The sequence below is a fragment of the Moschus berezovskii genome, chromosome 12, assembly GCF_049115385.1.
Source record: "Moschus berezovskii isolate FMDL1 chromosome 12, NW_MosBer_1.0, whole genome shotgun sequence".
In the NCBI taxonomy this organism is placed as follows: Eukaryota; Metazoa; Chordata; class Mammalia; order Artiodactyla; family Moschidae; genus Moschus; species Moschus berezovskii.
Window position 1 is genome coordinate 97,151,725 of NC_142471.1, and position 20,400 is coordinate 97,172,124.

General features: G+C 60.9%; 1 protein-coding gene across 1 annotated transcript in view; it reads left to right on the forward strand.

Moving 5' to 3' along the window:
• Positions 1-20,400, forward strand: part of INPP5A (inositol polyphosphate-5-phosphatase A) — a 154,296-nt gene that overhangs the window by 71,798 nt on the left and 62,098 nt on the right. The window contains exons 3-4 of the mRNA XM_055424373.2: positions 4,684-4,784; positions 8,067-8,154. Of these exons, the coding sequence (XP_055280348.1) occupies positions 4,684-4,784; positions 8,067-8,154 (189 nt within the window). The remainder of the gene's footprint in view (positions 1-4,683; positions 4,785-8,066; positions 8,155-20,400) is intronic.

Below are 20,400 nucleotides of genomic sequence, written 5' to 3' on the forward strand. Positions count from 1 at the left end.
CGTTTCTCCTCCCCTGGGCGCCTGCTTGGATGCAGGAGGCTCGCAGTGGGCTGTGCCTCTGTCGAGGGCGGGCCTCTTCCTGGGGGTGCTCTTTCCTCGCTGGCTGCAGCCCTGCAGGGACGTGCCCTTCCTCTGCCCGCCCCCAGCGGCCTCGGCGCAGGTCGCATTCCTGGCCTCACAGCACCCTCTTCTGTCCGTCAGGCAAAGCTGTGGGCGAGGGGGTGCCTCCCCTCCGTCTCAGAGCGCCTGCCTGCCCCCTGCTCCCCCGCTCACATTCCCGCTCCAGCCCACCCGTCCTCCCTGCGGCCCTGCTCTGCAGAAGCGGGGCCTCCTGACGCCCTGCAGCCGGGCCCGTGGACCCCACCGGGCTGAGCATTTCTTGCTGTCACAGCCGCCTCGGGCCTCCCCTGCCCAGGGCCGGGGTGTGACTGTGCCATGTGGGCTGGTCGCCGGGCTGCCTGGTAGATCCAGCAGCTGTGAGCCCAATGACCTATACCCCGCCCTCCCGCCCCCTCACCGCCTGTGTCTCCAAGTTCAGGCTGCTTCGGATTCTGTCTGGGTTGGAAGTTGGTTTGGGTTTTCGCACGGGGGCCTCCCATCTCGGCCGGAAGCCCTGGGTTCCCATGTGGCCGTGTGGAGTCTAGTCCTGGAGCTTCTCCTCCGTTTCTTGGCTTGACATTTCCCTGAGGGGGGCCCGCCCTCCCATTTCCCCTGAGACGCAGGAGGTAGGGAGGGCTTCATTCTCTTCATCCACCGGTTTTCAGAGCAGTGCCCTGACTCCACTCTGACTGGTGCGGGGGGCCGGCGGTTAGCATCGTCATGAACTCGTGGATCTCAGTGTGTGTGTGTGTGTGGCCTGTCCTGGGTGGAGCGGGAGTGCTGGTTAAACTGTGACGTGGCGTCAGGCTCCTCTCCTGCTTCCTGCAGGGCCCCCAAACCCCCTGCACACCCCCACCCCGATGCTCCTTGCGGAGGCCAGGCTCCTCTGAACCCACTGTCTCCCCCGAGCCCCGTCCCCGGCTGTGCGTGGGAGAGCCTCTGTGGACCCCATGGTGTGCAGGGCGCATGGTCTGAGGTCTGCGGAGACGGGCGCGCAGCTGCTCTCCCTGCTCTCCCAGCGTGCGGGCCCTCCCCGCGGCATCGTCACTTTCCTCCCCAATTGCTTCGTGATGAGGACCCATCATTTCAGCGCCGTCTTTCTCACGCAAGACATGCCTTTGTCTCCTGCTGTCCACTCCTGCATGAGCTCGTCCCAGCGCCTCATCGTGGCTTTTGAAGCGCCCTCTCCCGTCCTGTGTGTGGAGGGGCCTCCCCATCGGACCCTGCGGCGGGTGTGCTGGGCCTGTGGGCCGCCGGGGGCTCCGCGATGTGTAGGGGGGCGTCGGTGGGCTATTTTTGGATCCCTTATTTTTTTGAGATTTGCGGGGTCAGAGTCAAGTGTTTGAGGAGTTTGATGTGATGTGAATAGTGAATTCTGTGCCTTAAAAGGCCACTTCAGTTCAGATCACGACAGGGTGAGTGGTCTCGTGAGGGAGATGCATGCGGGCATGAAGGCAGGCAGCAAGTCCCCACCCAGAGGGACCCGCCCTGCCCGAGGTGGCTGCTTAGGGCGTCACGTCCTGGCCTCCCTGAGTCGCTGTGGGGCGCCCCTGGAAAGCGCCACTCGGCCCTCCCTGGGGACTCGACCATGGTCCCTGCCACACTCTGGTGACCCACAGCCTCTGTGCACGGCGTGGCGGTGTGACCTGCAGGAGCCACGCAAAACCCCTGCCTGTCTCTGGGGTCCTTCTGCCCTTCCCGCCCCCGGACTGGAGCTGAACCTGAACTGCAGGACAAGGGGGGCTGGGCCCAGAGGAGGCAGCCCTGAGCAGGGTCGTGAGCCGACAGCTTCCTCGGGGTGGCCTGCGCGTGTCCACGCCCCTCCCCGTCTGTGCAGCTCCCAGCGTCCCGGGAGGGTGGAGCCCTGGGCCCCTTGTGAAGGTGCCAGATGCGGTGGGTGACAGCCGCACGCATCACGCAGCTTCTGGTGGTTTTCACACGACTGCGCTGTCCTGTCACTTGTTCCTGGGCCTGAGGCCAGGCCGTCTGGGGACCTGACCCAGGCTGCCCAGGGGCCCCTCACGCCCTTTGCAGCCCCGGGCCCAGGCCCGGAAATCAGCCTGCAGTCTGCCCTGGTTGTGGAGGTGATCTGCTGCCCGAGTGCCTGGATCCCTGCCCGGCTGTGGGGTGTTGGGTGAGGCACCCACTGCGAGGCATGCCACCTGGTTCCCCGAGCCCTGAGGCTGGAGTCCAGGAATGGGGGGTCCGGGCCTGTGTGAGGGGGCAGTGAAAGTGCCCTGGTGAACATCCTGTACCCTGCTCAGACAGAGCGCGTGTGTGAGTCGGGTGTCACCGCGTGCCCTTCCCTGAGAGGGCACGCCCGGGTCCGGGCACGCTCCCTGAAGCTGGACGTGCCGCCTGCCACCTCGGCTCAGGGGGCAGCTGCTGCCGAGCAAGGCTTCCTCCTGCCCCTGCCTGGCACTCTGCGCTCTGCTCCAGGGCCTGTCCCCACGTCCCTCCCCCGGCCCTCTCTCTGGGCAGCTGGCTGAGCCCTGGGTGCAGTCCCTTCCCATCGGGCACCGCACTGCCCTTGTGCCCAGAGGAGCCGTGTCTCAGCCCATTGACCACGGCCTGTCCGTCCACGGCTCACTGGCCTCTGGGCAGGACACAGTGGCGGAGGCTGGGTGTGGGCGGTGTGGGAAGTGGCACTGTGGCCCTGGGCGTGGGTCACCCGCTGCGGGAGGCCAGCCTCTGTGATGGTGGGCAGGGGAGGCCAGGTGGCTCCAGGGTCTTGGTGAGTGCTGCCGGGCCGGCCGTGTTGCTGCGCCAAGGGAAGCGCAAAGCAGAGGACAGGCGAGGCGCGGGTGTGGACAGCCGGGGGCCCTGCTGCTTCTCCAGTGCCACCCTCACTGTCCGTCCCAGCCACCCTGCCCTGGCCGTCTCCCAGGGGCCTACCCTGGCCGCTGCCCCCGCCCATCTATGTCCTGGCACCACCGCTCGCTCCCTCAGCTGTGGGCGCCCCGGGGGGTGGGACTGCAACCTCCGGGTCCCTGCGTGAGCCCATATGGGTCCACACCTGCCCGGGTGACCTGAGGGTCGCTCCCGACGCCCAGTCTGTTTCAGGGCCTAGGGGAGATGCAGGTCCGGGCTGCTGTCCGTGTCAGGACCCCGTGCGGGGAGAGATGCAGGGCGGCCAGGCTGCTGGAGAGCTCCCCCTCAGGCTGGCTCTCCCCTCTGGCTGGCTCTCCCCTCAGGGGGGCTCTCTCTCTCAGGACGACTTTCTCCCTCAGGACGGCTCTCCCCCCATCAGGACGGCTCCCCTTCAGGATGGCTCCCCCTCAGGATGGCTCTCCCTCACAGGACGGCTCTCCCCCTCAGGAGGGCTCTCCCCCTCAGGAGGGCTCTCTTCCCCTCAGGACGGCTCCCTCAGGACGGCTATCCCCTCAGGACAGCTCTCTCCCCCTCACAGGACGGCTCTCTCCCCCTCACAGGACGGCTCTCTCCCCCTCACAGGACGGCTCTCCCCCTCACAGGACGGCTCTCTCCCCCTCACAGGACGGCTCTCTCCCCCTCACAGGACGGCTCTCCCCCTCAGGAGGGCTCTCTTCCCCTCAGGACGGCTCCCTCAGGACGGCTATCCCCTCAGGACAGCTCTCTCCCTCAGGACGGCTCTCTCCCTCAGGACAGGGCTCCCCCTCAGGAGGGCTCTCCCTCTCAGGACGGCTCCCCCTCAGGACAGCTCCCCCTCAGGGCATTTCCCCTTCAGGACTGCTCTCCCTGATCAGAACAGCTCTCCCCCCATCAGGAAGGCCCCGTCTCAGGATGGCCCTCTCGTGCTCCCAGCAGAGCCTCCAGGCTGCCTGGCCGCAGCTCGGAGGACGACTCCGTGGTCGAGGTCTATTGACAGGAGGGAGGCCCAGCTGGGCGCCGGCTTGGGGCCAGTCTGGTTGGTGCCTGGGGGGGACCCTGGTGACCAGCAGATGCTGCGGGCCTGGCCCCGGGGCCTGGGGCCGAGCCGCGCCTGGAACAGTGGGCCCACCGGCTCTGCCACCTGCCCCTGCGTGGCTGCATCCAGCCATGCTGACCGCTACAGCTGTGTCCACCTCCGCAGGGGCTGGGCTGGGGCTCCAGTGCATGTCGGGCGTGAGACAGCGCCCGCCCTCGTGGCCAGCTTTGCTCTCCTGGGCTGTGTCAGTCGCTCAGGCATGTCTGACTGTTTGTGACCCGGGACTGTGGCCCTCCAGGCTCCTGTGTCCGTGAGATTCTCCAGGCAAGGACACTGGGGTGGGTCGCCATTCACTTCTCCAGGGCATCTTCCCGACCCAGGATTGGAACCCAGGTCTCCTGTGTTGCAGGCGGATTCTTCACTGTCTGAGCCTCCAGGGAAGCCCTGCTCCCTCCTGGATGGTGGGAAACACACACACGTGTGCACAGCGCCAATACACGCATACATCATGTGTGCACTTGCACCCCCGTGGGGCCACGGCACATCAGGATGGCTGTCTTCTGGGCTCTGCCTGCTGCTCTGTGGCTGACGTGGGACCTCCCGTCGCGGGGGTCGCCAGTGTTCCTGAGAGACCAGGAGCTCCCTGGGGACCACGCCCCAGGGTCGGGACCGTCCTGACGCCTGCCTCTGCTCCACAGGTCGTCCACGCTCACAGGCCGCACTTCCTGGCCCTGCACTGCCAGGAGTTCGGAGGGAAGAACTATGAAGCGTCCATGTCCCACGTGGACAAGTTTGTCAAGTAAGTCTGGGGGCAGCTGCTGGCCTCCGCCTCCTCCCGGGCGGGGGTGGGCATGGCTGGGGGCGGAGGGCTGGGGTCGGCGCCCTGCCAAGGAGGTGGCGTGGCCCGGGGTGCGGGTGCGGGGCTTGACGGGGTGGCTGCGCCCCACGGGGATTGAGGCAGTGGCACCTGTGGGCTCAGAAACGTCAGCCCCAGGTCCAGGCCGAGATTCCACCATGTGGCCTGATGGCTGTGAGCCACCTGCTGCTGCTGAGGACAGACAGATGGACGGACCGATGGACGGATGGACCGGGTGTCCACTCAGAAGCTCACAGCTCGTTGCTCGCAGTGGGATGGGCACAGAGCACCATCGCCTGTGGGAGGCGTGCCCCGTGGCTCTGTGGGAGTCAGGCCCACCCAGAGCTGCCCAGCGCCGCCCGGGAACAGGGACGCAGACCCAGGAGCAGGACGCAGGGGTGGGCAGGAGCAGGCCGGACAGCAGGCGCCTCTCTGCTCTGTGTCCCCTGGGGTGGGTGCCACCCCCGACCTGGACTCCAGATGCCGTGACAGCTCCCACTGGTGGAGGGGGTGGTGACGCCTCCGAGGCAGCTGTGGGGGTGGGCACCGGGCCGGGAGGCGTCCAGGCTGGGGCCCAGCCCGAGGCCGAGCCGCGCAGCCGCCGCCTCGGTTCCCCTGTGGACGCCGTGAGTCACTGTGTTTTCAGCTGCCACGCGTTGTGCAGTCATTTGTTAAACACACAGATTTTTTAAAACTGCCAGATTTTCCCCAAATAACCTATAACTTAAAGCAATTTCAGTCAAAATGTTTTTTCAGCGCTGAAACTACTAGAGTCACCATAGAGCAGAGGGTCAGGGCTCACCACAGTAATTCTGCAGCTCAGCGAGGCGGGCATCCTCACTGCCCCGGCCCGAGCCCCCTGGAGCAGAGGGTCAGGGCGACACCCAGTGGGCTGTGCAGGAGCCCCCCACGTCGCCCCCTAGTGGCCAGTGGCAGCTGGGTTGGGAGGGCACCACAGGGTCCTGGGCCAGGAAGCCGTGAGCCTGGGTCCCCTCCCTGCCCTGGTACCCCCGCCCCGCCTGGGCTGAGTTCCAGCTGTCCCAGAGTGAGGGCTAGAGGCCTGAGGGTGGTCCAGTGGTACGAGGGTGAAGTGCAGGAGAGCATCCGGGCAGAGGCTTCTTCAGAAGGTGCACAGGTCCAGCAAAGGAAAGACAGACAGGTTGGGCCATGGTGACATTAAAGTCTTCATCAAAAGACAATATAAACAAAGTCCAAGTTTAGCCACACTTGGGAAAAGATATCTGCAATGTACTTGACTGACAAAAATTGTCAGTGTTTAAACATCTAAAGAACTCAGGTCAACGAGAAGAGAACACTTTGGGGAAGCCGGGCATTTCAGAGACGAGCAGACGTGGCTGCAGGCTCTCACCTCCACGTTCACGCCATCATGTGCTCCTGGTTCCCTGCCCCCCTCCTGCTGCTGTTCAGTTCAGTCGCTCAGTTGTGTCCAACTCTTTGCAACCCCACGAATCACAGCACGCCAGGCCTCCCTGTCCATCACCAACTCCCGGAGTTCACTCAAACTCATGTCCATCGAGTCGGTGATGCCATCCAGCCATCTCACTCTCTGTCATCCCCTTCTCCTCCCACCCCCAATCCCTCACAGCATCAGAGTCTTTTCCAGTGAGTCAACTCGTCGCATGAGGTGGCCAAAGTATTGCAGTTTCAGCTTTAGCATCAGTCCTTCCAATGAACACCCAGGATTGATCTCCCTTAGAATGGACTGGGTGGATCTCCTTGCAGTCCAAGGGACTCTCAAGAGTCTTCTCCAGCACCACAGTTCAAAAGCATCAATTCTTCGGCGAGACATTTATTCCTGCCCAAGTTGTGCGTAACACGTGCGTTGCTGTTTTTGCTCTGACGCAGTCAGCTTCGCTCTTCACAGGTTGAAGGTGCAGGCATCCCCCCGCCCCGTGTGGCCACCCCGGGGCCCGGCCTTGTCTGCACTGTCAGCTGTCTCTCCCCACGATCTTCCTTCGACCTGAGAACGTTGACATTTATCTCAACACAAGTTGCTGCTGATCAATTATCTCAGCTTTTGTTTGTCTGAAGAAGGTCTTTGTCTTGGTTTTTGAAAGATGTTTCTGTTGTAAACAGAACTCTAGCTTGTCCATTTTCCCCCTCAGTACTTTAAGGGCATTGTTCCATTGTCCTGTGTGTGGCCTGTTCCTGAGCAGAACTGGCCGTTGTTCTGGTCTTCATCTTCTGTATATAGTGTGTCTTTTCCCCGACACTGAGTTTGTCTTTCTAGCTGGTGTGTAGCAACTTGATTGTTTTGCTTTAGTTTGATTTTCTTTGTGTTTGTTTTGCTTGGAGTTCTTTGAGCTTTCCCAAGCTGTAGGTCCCTAACTTTGCTGAAATTTCAGGGAAGCCTGTGGGTTGTTCCTTCCTGTCTCTTTATCCTCAGACTCCCGCTTCTGAAGTTAGACGGCCGCGCAGGTCTCTACAGCACTTTAGGATGGTTTCAGTTCGTATTTTTCTTCTTTGGTGCAGTTTGGATAGTCTTGTCTTTTAGTCACTAATCTGTCCTTTTTTTTACATTTCAATCTGCTCTTAGGTCCACTCAGTGAAGTGACTTCTGCTGCTGTAATTTTAGCTCTAGAAGCACCATTTGTGTCCACCTTTTCCTTTAAATCTTTGGTTATACTTATAGCAGCTCTTCCGAGTTTCCTCTCAGTGAATCGCATCGCTTTTGTCCTTCCAGGGTCCGTTTCTGTTGACTTCCCTGTGGAGCACGGGTCCGTTAGCCGCTTCTCGGCGTGCTGACTTGCGGGGTGTCGTGCCTGCACCCTGCCTCTGCACGCGGGCATGCTGGGGCTTGTCCGGCAGGCGGCCGGGGCTCGGGCACTCGTCTGACCCCCTCAAGACTCGTCCTCCCTGCTCCTTCCTGCCTCCTGTCTTCACTTCTCAGAGCTGGAGCCCTCTTCTCCCCACCCCGGGTGGAGGGCCAGTGGGTCACACGGCATCCGTGTACCCTCCCCTTGCCGGGCGGTGTTGGGGTGCAGCCTTCAGGGGGTCAGGCACCCCCATCCATCCAGAGCCATTGCAGACCCAGGGGGTGCGTGCAAGCTGCACTCCAGGCCCGTCTTAGACATGGGCCGCCCCCTCCCACGTCCTCCTCCGCTCCCCGCGGTTTCCAGGCGGCCATTCCTGCCCCCATAAGCACTCCTGTGGGACAGGGAGCCGCCTGTGTGAGGTGTGTGAAGACGTCCCTCTTCCTTCCAGGGAGCTGCTCTCCAGCGACGCGATGAAGGAGTACAACCGGGCACGGGTCTACCTGGACGAGAACTACAAGTCTCAGGAGCAGTTCACGGTGAGCGCGCTCCTCCGCAACGCGGGGCCACCCTGTCCCGGGCACGGCCGAGCGCGAGTCCCACGTGACGGTGGGGGGACCACAGACACCAGCCCCCGCTGGCCTGACGGCCAGGGCTGTGCTGGGTGTGGGGGCAGGTGGGCATCTCGGAGCAGCAGAGCTGGGCAGCTCTGGGTGGCTGTCACCGCTTCAAGGGTCCCCGTCTGGTGAGGAGTGGCATCAATTGTCCATTGTCGGTGGACGGGGCTGTGGTCCTCAGGCACAGACGCCGTGGCCTCAAGAAGGCTGGGAGGGCCCGCCGTCTGTCCACCTGTCTGTCTTACACAGCCCTTTGGAAGTTTTCCGTAGTTTCTTGAAATGCTCAGTTTTCTAGTTCTCTGTGGTCTGCTGTGCTGATGCAATAAGTGCACTTCTCCAGCCAGATGCTTGGTGGGGTGAGGAATGGTTCACGGTGGAGGCGCCTGGGGGCTGACTCAGCTCCACCGTGGTCTTGCCTCGTCCCTGGAGGTTTATCTCCAAAAGGGATTTCTCAATTTGCAGCGGAAAGCAGAGACCTGCAGCAGAGCATTTCTGTCACTCAGCAGCTTCCCTGGAGGAACGACCGTCGTACAGACGGTTGTGTGTAAGGAAGGTTATCAAAAATTATTTGCCACTGAAAACTGGAAGTAATTTTAAGTACCTAGAATTAAACATTTTTACACTGTGGACGAGCCCCTGGCAGAATAATCTGCAGCCGCTACAGATGACGTGCCGGGAAGACCCTGCGGTCCTGTTGGGCTTGAGGTGTGGAGGCCATGCCCCTCCTGTTCATCGGGGCCACCGGCTTCTTGTCCAGTCCGCTGAAGGCGCAATCGGGCAGGGCCATCCTGCTTGGTTTCAGCCCGGGAAGGCACTCGGGGTGGCGCCTCCTTGGGCAAGACTGACCCCACACGGGACACCAGCCTGGACATGGGGACAGCCCCGGTCTGAGGTCCCTGAGGCTGTGTCCCAGGGTCCGTGGGACCGGACAGGGTCTGGAGACGAGGCCGGAGGCCGGACCTGCCCGAGGCGTGTGGGGGCCCCGCTCCCTGCCGTGGCCTGCTCCCTCCCAGCGCCGCCGCCTGCAGCCATGGTCCTGCGTGGCCGTGTCTCCCGGGAGGGAATGCCTACAGGGCTCCACACCCCGATACGGACCTCGCTCCGGACGTGCTGCCTCGGGGCAGGCGTGCGTTTTGCAGCATCTCCCCGGGACAGGAACCGTCTGAGATGAAGGCCTGCCTGGCCCCGGCCCTGCATGCCGGTCCACTGCCCCCTCACGGTCGTGCGTGGAGCCACCTTTGCCGGGCCCTCTGCCGTCCTGGTGGAGGGGCCTCTGCGCCCCTGCGGTTCTGGGCAGGGCTGGGCAGCCATGTGGCCACCTCCTCGCCCCAGCCTGCTGGCCTCTGCCTGTCAGAAGGAGGGAAATTTCATTTTTACAAGATTAATGGCGTTGGAGTAATATTTTTAGCTGAGTGTGGTTCAAATAATAGGCCGTTAATTGAAAAAGGAAATTGAAATGAATTTATCTTATACATAAATGCTGTCACAGGTATTAATAGGGATCAGAAAATAGTAGCCTGTTCCCAGAAAGGGGGTGAACCTGCAGCTGCCCCTGGTGATGAGCATGAGGTGGGGGCCCCAGAGGCCGCAGCAACAGTAAGGAGGGGTCTGCAGCCTGGGGGAGCTGGGCCCTGGGGGGGGCTCTTGTTGGGGGGCGGGGGAGCTCTGAGGGGGTGCAGCCTGCGAGAGCTGTGCCCTGGGGGAGTTCTGGGGGGCAGGGGTGCTGTGGGGCGGGGCTCTGGTTGGGGGCAGGGGAGCTCTGGGGGGGTGCAGCCTGGGAGAGCTGTGCCCTGGGGGGGGCTCTTGTTGGGGGGCGGGGGCGCTCTGGGGCGGGGCTCTGGTTGGGGGCAGGGGAGCTCTGAGGGGGTGCACCTGCGAGAGCTGTGCCCTGGGGGAGTTCTGGGGGGCAGGGGTGCTGTGGGGCGGGGCTCTGGTTGGGGGCAGGGGAGCTCTGGGGGGGTGCAGCCTGCGAGAGCTGTGCCCTGGGGGGGCTCTGGGGGGGCCGGGCTCTGGTGGGGCGGGCTCTGGTTGGGGGCAGGGGCGCTGTGGGGCGGGGCTCTGGTTGGGGGCAGGGGAGCTCTGGGGGGATGCAGCCTGCGAGAGCTGTGCCCTGGGGGGCTCTGGTGGGCGGGGCTCTGGGGGCGGGGCTCTGGTTGGGCGGGTGTAGCCGCTCAGCAGGGGCCTGCCGGTCCTGGTCTTCACCAGGAGGTGGCGCCAGAGCAGCACTTCCCATCTCAGCCGGAGCTGCTGGAAGCGCAGAATTTAGACTTGAAATGATAAAGCTAAATTCTGTCTGCTCCCGAAGACCATCCTGAGTGACCACTCACTGAAGCGGGTGGCTCATGTGGTCCACTTGGGCCTGAGGAGACAGCGCGTCCCCCACTGGCCGTCCCAGGCGGCTCCGCTCCCTCTGACCCTGCCCACTGGCCAGTCCCCTGGCCTGCCTGTTTTCTTCTGGGAGGTCTGCTCCTTCTGAGGTGCCCCAACCTCCCATCAGCCTGTCCTGCTCCTGAGAACTTGCTGACTGCCCTCATGGCTGAGGGCCCAGCCCTGGGGTGGACGCAGCCATGCATGAGCTGGACGGGTTGGCTGGAGCCCGCAGTCTGGCCCAGCCCCTGGACCCTCGCCTCGGTCTGCGGCCACCTTGCTGGGCTCTGTGTCGGCCTTCGGCCCTCTGCGTCTGCCACTTGGACCCAGAGTCCGGGAGCAGCAGGTCCGTCCATGAGTGACCCAGGGCTGGACCTGCTTCAGCACCTGCTGGCTGCTCGGCCGACTGTCTGAGCAGGTGGGCAGGGCCCGGGGCAGAGGGCCCGGATCTCAGTGGTCACGCTTTGCGCACCTCGAAGGTTGGGTGGGTTTCCCCGGTGCAGGGAATCTGAGTCTGGGGCCTCCACTTTGGAGTTGGGGAGACGGAAAGCTCATGCGTAGTTGGGGAAGTGGGGGCTGGGTGAGCTGGAAGCTATAGGCAGTGGAAGGGGCTGACCCCCCAGGTGCCCACCCTCCCTGGCCCTGATCCCCGCCTCGGTCTCCCTGAGCGGACGTGGGCGTCTCTGTGCCCAGGGGTCTGGACAGGGCGCTGCTCTGGGCGGGGAGGGGGCTGTGCCACTGACCCCATCCTGGACGGCTTTGCCCCAGCGTTTTCTGTGGTGCAGTGGAAAGCGCCCTGGGTTTCCTGGCCGACTTCCACACCGACACCCTGGTGGTTTTGTGTTTGTCTGGAAGAGCCAGGATGGGCCAGTTTTCATCCCCCATGAGGCTCAGACGCTGGCTCTGTCCTCGCCATGCCAGGTGTGCCGTGAGGGGACCCCGGGAGCCCCTTGCAGTGTGCCTGGGGGCCTGAGGCCCTGCCCACCCGCTCCCTGCTCCCAGAGCCCCTCCTGTGGCGGCTCCCAGGCCCTCCCTGGCACCACCTACTGGGGATGAGCCTGGTGGGGGCCGCGAGGCATTGGGTGAAGCCGGTGGCCACATGCCTGGCAGGTCCTCAACTGCGCCTGCAGGGCTTGGCAGAAGCAGGAGACGGGGCGGGGCGGGCGGGGCTGACCCTTCTGGCCCGTGGAGATGCCACGTGGTGGCCCCGCCCACCACAGGTGCCGAGGCCAGGCTCCTGCAGGCTCTGCTCCGGGCTTTGGCAAACGCGGTGTTGCCCTAGCACTCGGAGGCTCTGACTTCCCCTCAAAGCTCTGGAAGTGGGTTCCATGTGGACAGATGGGTCAGTGTGCTGGCACCTGCCTCCCGAGTCCCTGGGCTATGCAGCAGGGCCTGGAAGATGAAGGCGGCGCTGCCGTGGCCTGGCCAGCCCCACTCCCCCCACCAGCCTCCGTTGTCCCCACCGGCCTGGACCCTGGAAAGAGGGGCACTCTTGGGCTTCATCTGTGGGCGAGAGTGTGGCCAGGCCAAGTCCCACTGACACAAACTCGCGGTTCTGGGGGTCTCCTGGGACTGGGCCCTGTTGGCAGGGGGAGGCAGTGGACGTCGGGAGAAGGGCTGTCTCAGTTCCCCCAGGAAGCCCCATCCCTCCCCGCTGATGCTGTGTTCTGTAACCCGCCGCCCCCGGTCACAGGGCGAGGAGTCCCCCATGGCCTGATTGTGTTTCTCCCTCATGGTCAGACCAGGAGGCCCGGGTCAGGCCCTGGTGCCCGCGGTGGGGGTCTGTCCACACCGAGGGGTCCCTTCCTGCCCTGGGGGGCCTGCCGTGCCCCCACTGTGGCTGGTGTCCACTCTGGCGGCCCCTGGGCAGCAGGTCACCAACCAACCAGCTCCTTCCTGTCCCCTCGGTGCTGTGACTGGGGGCTCCTTCCCCTCCTCACGGGGGCGCACAGGCCTTGAGGGTCTGCACTGGCCCCATGGTCTCCTCCAGCAGGATCTGGGCCCGTCCTCCAGGCCAAGGCACCTGGAGGGCACCTGCTGGCAGGGGTGGGGTGGCACTGGCTCTTTTCTGCCCTTCCAAGGGGTCACCCGGCTCCATGGCCTCTTCCTGTCTGCTCTCCTGGGTAAGACTTTGGGAGAGATTTACGGAGAATTGATGGTGTTGGCTGCAGCTCTTTGGTCCAAGGAAAGGCAGGAAGGCACCGGCCTCTCGGATGCAGGACAACGAGCGTTAGCCCCTCCGTCCCCACCTCCTGCCCCGCCCGCAGGTCCAGACAGGCCTGATAAAGTGAGAGAAGCAAGATTGGTTTTCCGAGGGCGCGGGGCTCTCGGCGCTCAGCTAAATCACTGCTGCCGGCCTCGGGGGCGGGGGCGGCCGCTCCCCCTGTGGCCAGGCGGCCCCGCGGGACACGGTGATGTGCGGCCCAGCAGCAGCAGGGCTGAGGGAAGGTGAAACTGTCATATCGATCTTTTTAGCACTAAAATATGAGCCACTTTACTCTGCTCCCCGCTGCTGTGATGTGAAAAATAATAACTTGGGTCCAAATTAAAAATATTGATCTCTGGAAGGTGCTGGAAGTAAATAAACACCTTCCGAAGTTTTCGGGTCAGCCGAGAGACGGCACTCGGCAGTAAATGTGTCCGCGTGTCAGAGTCCAGGGTTCTTGATCTGTTTTTTCTTTAAATTGATTTTTCATTATTTACTTCCTAAAAGTGTTGGAATCTGGTCCTCCACTGTTAAATCCCAGTGTTTGGGCAAATCATTTCTTTGGGGCTTATAAGGTGCGCCTAATCCACTCCTCATTGATTGATTGATTTTTGACTCAATGAGCGTGCAGGCCCAGTCTTACTTAGGGCTTCCGTCATAATTTTTTATGCATTTAGGCTCGACTTTTTTATTTCCCTCTAGCGGACGAGCCACGTTGGGCTAGCCAGCAGGGAGGACAGTTGCCACTGTGTTGGTTTGCCTCCAGCTGGCATCCCGCGGAGCTGCGTGTATCCTGGCCGAGGGCTCTTGGCAGGACTGAGCCCTCCCCAGCCTCTGAGTGCCCCCTTGCGCACAGGGGTGACCCGGGGGTCGGAGAGCCTCCTAAGACTGCGCGGGCACCTCTGCGATGCCGTGGTCCCCGGGAGACGCCCAGCCTGGTGCTTGGGCGCGTCCGGGTCACCGTGCGGCCCGGACCCTGGGCCTGGCCGGAAGGTGGGAAGGTGGGGGCCGCTGGGACGGACAGGAGGTGTTGTGTGGCGCCTTCTGCGTGGCCGTTGTGGGATGAGACCGCGCCTGGGAAGACCTGGGACTTACAACAGGGCACCTGGCTGGCGGCATGTCCGGCTGCCCTGAGAGCCAACGACCGTGTCTGTCTGGAGCCCGGGACGGGACGCCGCCAGGCAGGGAGCTCTCTGGGCCGGGCCGGGGCGGGGGCAGGGAGAAGGGGCGCAGCGCTGGGGGCTCTGGGGGGGCTGGTGCAGGCCACCCCTCACTCTGTGTTCTCGAGGTCTCCACACGGCCCTCATGCCCAGAGAGCCCCTCGCGCCTCCCCGTGCCGTGAAGAGCAGCGGCCGGAGGTCCTCGCTGCTCTGCGGTGTTGGTGACGCTGCTGAGACACGGGAGCCACGTGTGCGGGGCTGTGTCTGCCCCTCAGGTCCTCCAAGAAGGCGCCTCCCAGCTCCCTCACTGGCCCACGGGCGCCCTGAGTGGGTGGAGGAAGCCAGTGGGGACATCTCTGCCTCACCTGGACTCGAACCCCGACCAACAGGCCACTTCAGAGCCCGGTCTGAGTGCCCAGGGTCCTGCCCCGCCCAGGCCAGGGCAAATTGGGAGGATGGGCGGACGTTCCCAGAGTGGCTGGCGTGCTGGCCAGAGGTCAGGAGGGCCACTGGCTCAGGCACTGGGGTGTTAATGGCTCCTCAACAGAGACCAGAGCCCATGGGGGTCTCGCAGCCTTGTTGGGAGGGAGGGGCTGCTTTTCTTCTTCATGGTTTGGAGGCTGTGGAGGGAGGGGGATGCAGCAGTGGCTGCTGGACCCACATGGGAGGGGCAGGGCCCCGGGGCAACGGTGGCTTGCCGCGGTTTGGGTGGGAGGCAGGCGGAGTCCGGCCACCCCAGACATGAGGCCAGCTCCCGGGAGGCTGCGGTGACCCCTCCTCAGCAGGGCGCTCGTCTTGAGTGCCACCCACCCCTGAGTGTCCAGTCCCGGGTCATGTTTTCTGGCTGACGCCCTTTCCTGGATCACCAGTACCCGCCCCTCGCCCTGGGCACCACCTCCCCTGAGAAGCCAGGTTTCGGACGAGAACTGGTGTGCCCATAAGGTGTGCCCAGGAGGCTTGCTGGCTGCAGGAAGAAACTCCGGGTTGCTGCCCTCCATTTCCCACCAAAGATCAGAGGACTTCCCCGGGCAGCTGCAGAAAGGCCCACACTGGCAGCTGCAGCCCAGGCCCCACTTGCACCGGGTGGGTACGGAGCCCAGGCCACAAGTACCGCCTCCCGAGAGGCGGGTTGGCTGTTACCAGTGGGGGTGTGGTCCAGCGTCCCAGGCACCAAGGTGCCATAAAGCCATCTGTGTGGCCACAGGACACGCGTGTTGTACTCCGTGTGCTGGACCTGCTGTGGGTGCCACGGATGCAGAGGCCACAGGCCACCTACAGCACTCACACTCTGCCCTCTGGAGCTTGCACACTCCAGTGAGCACAGGTGCAAACACACGACACTCAGCCTGCACGTGACGCAGACACGCCACACGTGACGCAGACACGCCGCATGTGACCCCTGCATGGGATGCAGGCACAGTGCACGTGACCCCTACCTACACGTGAGCTGACACCCTCAACTCTGCTCTGGTGGAGCTCGCAGAGTCCAGGAGCAAGCACACTCTGTGGTTACAAGATTGAAAGAGCGGGTGTGAACCTGTCCACTGCCCAGTACCACCCGCAGGCCTCTTGGAGATGGGAGTGGAGACCAGACTACTCCGAGGAGGCCACGTTTAGTGGGGCCAGGAGGGCGTGTGGGAGTTGGGTGGGAAGGGCAGCGGGCAGGTGGTCGTGTTTGCGCGAGGCCACGGCAGATGTGGAGATGGGCCACAGACTCCTCCGGGGATGGCATGCTGCTGGCCATGGGCACATGGTCCTGGACGACCTGCCTGCGTGCCGGCCCTGAGGCCATTACTGCTCGGGGAGCCCACCCCGGTGACTGAGGAGGGGCGAGGGTGTGAAGACCCAGCATGGAGGCCTCACGGGGGTGGCTCTGAGAGGGCAGAGGAATGGGCCAGGGGCAGGGCCCTGGCAGTGCCCGCTTTTCCCAAGGCCACACTGACAGGCAGAAGACAGACCTCAAGCTCTGGCATGCCAGAATTCCCACCCAGAGTCCCACCCGGCAGCCTGTGAACGTGCAGGTAGGAAAAATGAGAATTGTGTTTCAGACACGTGAGGCTTTCACAGTACGGCCCTGGTGCCTTGGTCAGGAAACTGTGGTGCTCAACCCAAGGTCCAGGAAGCCCGGGACACAGGGTTTTGAGCAGCCAGCTCCCTGGAGGTGGGGGCAGGGCCCAGACACGGAGTGGGTGCCTCCAGCTGGAGGTGTCTGCCAGGCCCTTAGTAGAGGCCGTACCCGGCTCCCTGGGCATGAAGAGTGGGTGCCCTTGCCTTCAGCTCTGCAGACACTGATGTGTGCCCCCCTGTGCCAGGCCTGCCTCCCTGCTCTCAAAGGAGCCCCCAGGTCAGTGGTGAAAGAGCTCCCGGGGGAGAACCGTGTACCCCGCGGGAGCAGTCGGCTGGCTGAGTTTCTGAGAGTCTCCAGGAAGGTGAGACTGATGTGCAGAAGCACTGAGATGAGGTTTAGACACTGTGAGTGAACGTGATAAACGCGTCTTAAAGATCTCAGTTAACAAAAAGGAGGCAGAATGAACTCCAGGAAAAACAGAGCTGTTCAAGAGGGGAAACGCGTTGCAGTGTAGTAAGTGGTTCTGTGGTGAAGAGCATTTTAAAGTGATAATGATGTGAAAAGACTGATTATTAGTTTAAATAAACATGTGTTTTTATCCCGAGGATGGGGCTCAGGGACTGTGTGTGTGTGTGAGTCCGTGTGTCAGGCATGTGAGTGAAGGAAGATGGTATAAAGGGATTAAACCCTCGCTTTCCACAGCAGAGAAGTCAGTAGTTAATATTGAAGACTAGGAAATCAAGAAGTAGCATTGTAAGCTTTAGCAGTGTGGAGGTAAATACCAAAAGAAAACAATTAAAAGAAAATAATGGCCACTGGGGAGTAGAAATGTTCTATTCAGTTCAGTTCAGTCACTCAGTCGTGTCCGACTCTTTGCGACCCCATGAATCACAGCACGCCAGGCCTCCCTGTTCATCACCAACTCCCAGACTCCACCCAAACCCATGTCCATTGAGTCGGTGATGCCATCCAGCCATCTCATTCTCTGTCGTCCCCTTCTCCTCCTGCCCTGAATCTTTCCCAGCATCAGGGTCTTTTCCAGTGAGTCAACTGTTCGCATCAGGTGGCCAAAGTATTGGAGTTTCAGCTTCAACATCAGTCTCTCCAATGAACACCCAGGACTGATCTTTAGGATGGACTGGTTGGATCTCCTTGCAGTCCAAGGGACTCTCAAGAGTCTTCTCCAACACCACAGTTCAAAAGCATCAATTCTTCGGTACTCAGCTTTCTTTATAGTCCAACTTTCACATCCATACATGACCACTGGAAAAACCATAGCCTTGACTGGACGGACCTTTGTTGGCAGAGTAATGTCTCTGCTTTTTAATATGCTGTTTAGGTTGCTCATAACTTTCCTTCCAAGGAGTAAGCGTCTTAATTTCATGGCTGCAATCACCATCTGCAGTGATTTTGGAGCCCAAAAAAATAAAGTTAGCCACTGTTCCACTGTTTCCCCATCTATTTGCATGAGGTGATGCAAGGAGATCCAACCAGTCCATTCTAAAGGAGATCAATCCTGGGTGTTCATTGGAAGGACTGATGCTGAAGCTGAAACTCCAATACTTTGGCCACCTCATGCGATGAGTTGACTCACTGGAAAAGACTCTGATGCTGGGAAAGGTTGGGGGCGGGAGGAGACGGGGACGACACAGAATGAGATGGCTGGATGGCATCACTGACTCTGTCGACACGAGTTTGAGTGAACTCCGGGAGTTGGTGATGGACAGGGAGGCCTGGCGTGCTGTGATTCATGGGGTGGCGGAGAGTTGGACACGACTGAGCGACTGAACTGAACTGAACTGAACTGAAGAAAGTAAAATCAAAGCGGGTCACTACTTCTGATTTGTAAAGTATTTAAAACCTAGTCATGTAGTTACAGCTTGTAAGCTGTCAATTTGTAAATGATTTAGGTGGAAAATGAAATTTAAATGATCTTGTCATTTATAGTAGCATCAAAACATGAAGCTAAAGCCGATGTGGAGAAGCGTACCCTGCTCGTGGATGGAAGGGTTTCGTTTCTCCCTGATCTATGTGAAGATTCAGTGCAGCACCAGGTAAAATCAGGGCAGCCTCCTTTTCTTACAGAAATTAACAAACTGGTTCCAGAATTTATATGGAAATGTTCAGAATCTAGAATAGCTAAAACAACTTTGAAAATGAACAGATTGAGGAGTTACACTGCCTGATTGAGATTTATTATAAATCCGCAGAACTCAGGACAGTGCAGTCTTGCTGTGAAACCAGAGAAATAGATCGTGCACCAGAGTGAGAATCTAGAAACAGATCCCCCACTTATTTTTGGTGAAGGTATTGGGACAGCTCAATGGGGAAGACAACCTTTCCCTAAATGGTGCTGTAAGGAATGGCTGTGTACAAGGGAGCCTCGACCCTCGCTTCAAAACTTGTGAGAATTTAGCTCTGAAACTGTAAAACGTCTGTAGGGACACGTAGGAGGAAATCTTAGTGACTTTGGCTTTGGCAAGTGAAAGTCGCTTAGTTGTGTCCAACTCTTTGTGATGCAATGGACTATACAGTCCATGGAATTCTCCAGGCCTTTGGTTTTGGCAAAGATTCCTTAAATGTGACACAGAAAGCAAAAAGTATTACTAAAGAAAATTTTAGCTGTTGCGCTTCATCAAAATCAAAAACACTTGTTCTTCAAAAGATACAAAAATATAGTTTACAGCCAAAAGAAAACATTTGCAGAAATCTGTGATGAAGGAATTTATCTTGAGTGCTACATGTAAAGATCTATTACTAACCAGACAACTGAATTCCTGAAAGTTCTGAACAGACCCTTCACCAGATGGAGTACAGGAACGGCACATGGGCTCAGCACCGTTCCTCAATGGAGCTAAAGCAAAGGAAGAGCACGCTGTTCACTCAGGACCACAAGGGTCCAGTCTCGGCTATAGTGAAAAGACCGACCATATGCATTGCTGGCGGGCGTGGGGAAGAGCCCGACCTGTCAGATGTCGCTGGGAGGACGCGTGGGGAGGTGCCTGAGCAGTTAAAAACACAGCAACCGTGTGACCTCACCGTCCCACCTCCAGATGCCCGCCTCGGAGAGATGAAGGCGCATGTCCACACGGGGCTGGACACAAATGTCCGAGGCCGCTTCACCCCCAGCTGTGGACCACGAAAGCATCTGCCAGCAAGTCTGGACCAGCTACAGGACCAGCTCAGCGCCGCCAGCAGAGGCAGGGGAAGACCTGCTGAGACGCGAGGGTGCGGCGGGCATCAGCATGAGGCCGCCCTTGGAGGACGCTGTCTGTGGTCCCGTCACGTCACCCTGCACGCGCTGCGACCAGTTTGGTGAATGTCGGTTGTCCATCCATAGCGCTGTGAACAGTTCTGTGGCTCATGGCTGAGAGGCAGTCTAACTTTAAATTACTTAACTGAACAAGAGCATTGCCAGTATCAGCTGACTCCATGTGAAAGCCACGCAAACTGCTGTGTGTGTCTCATGGTCAAGGAAACCGGACGCTCCGGAAGTAGCAGCAGAGTGTGAGTAACTCTGTGCACTGTGCAGGTCTCATGAGGGTAAAAGCCATTCTTTAGGTTAAGTAAGGCTGTCTGGGTCTTGGGTGTACCAATTCTCCAACTCAGTCAAATAGTTTTCGCTTCACTGCGCGTTTTCTCCCGACCTCAGGCCGGTGGACGTGGTCTTCTGGCGTGGAGTCATCCCATTTGGTAATCATTTGCACTCGAGCCGTGGGCTGCAGTGGGGGACTGGCAGCCCCGTGGTGCCAGGAGGGGTCCCCATGGCAACCGGCAGCTGCTGCCATCCCCGCGGGCAGATCCCGCCCCACCCCTGCCCGCTGTGTGTCCCCAGGCGGCCCCCTATGGTGCTGACGGTGTGCAGGGGGCTCGGTGCCGGGCCCCTGCCTTCACCCTGATCCCTGATGGTGGCCTGTCTCTGACCCCACCCCTCAGGCCCCTCCTGCGCCCTCGGCCAGCTGTGCGAGAGGGAGCCAGGCCTGGCCAGGCTGTCGGGCAGTGCGGGGCCCGAGCGGTGATCGGTCAGATGCAGACAGGTGTGATGGAGCGTGTGTCACCCGTGCCTGGAAACAAATGCAGCCCGGGAACGTCCCGGTGAACAACTGAAAGATTGTAAAGCTCTTAAGGACTTTGGTGCTTGTTAGCATTTTCTGACAGGAAATCAGTGAGGCGGTAGACGCAGAGTGGCCCTGTCGACTCGTGTTTACCTCGCTGTCCTCTCAACCGGCCTGAGTGGCGTGTTCCCCCCACCCCCGCCCCCCCAGCCCTGAGCTCAGCAGCTCCCCCAAACGCAACCGGGGGCCTCTAGGAGCCCCCAACCCGAGTGGACACCTCCTCCGACGCTGGCCGCTGGCCGGGAGATGTCA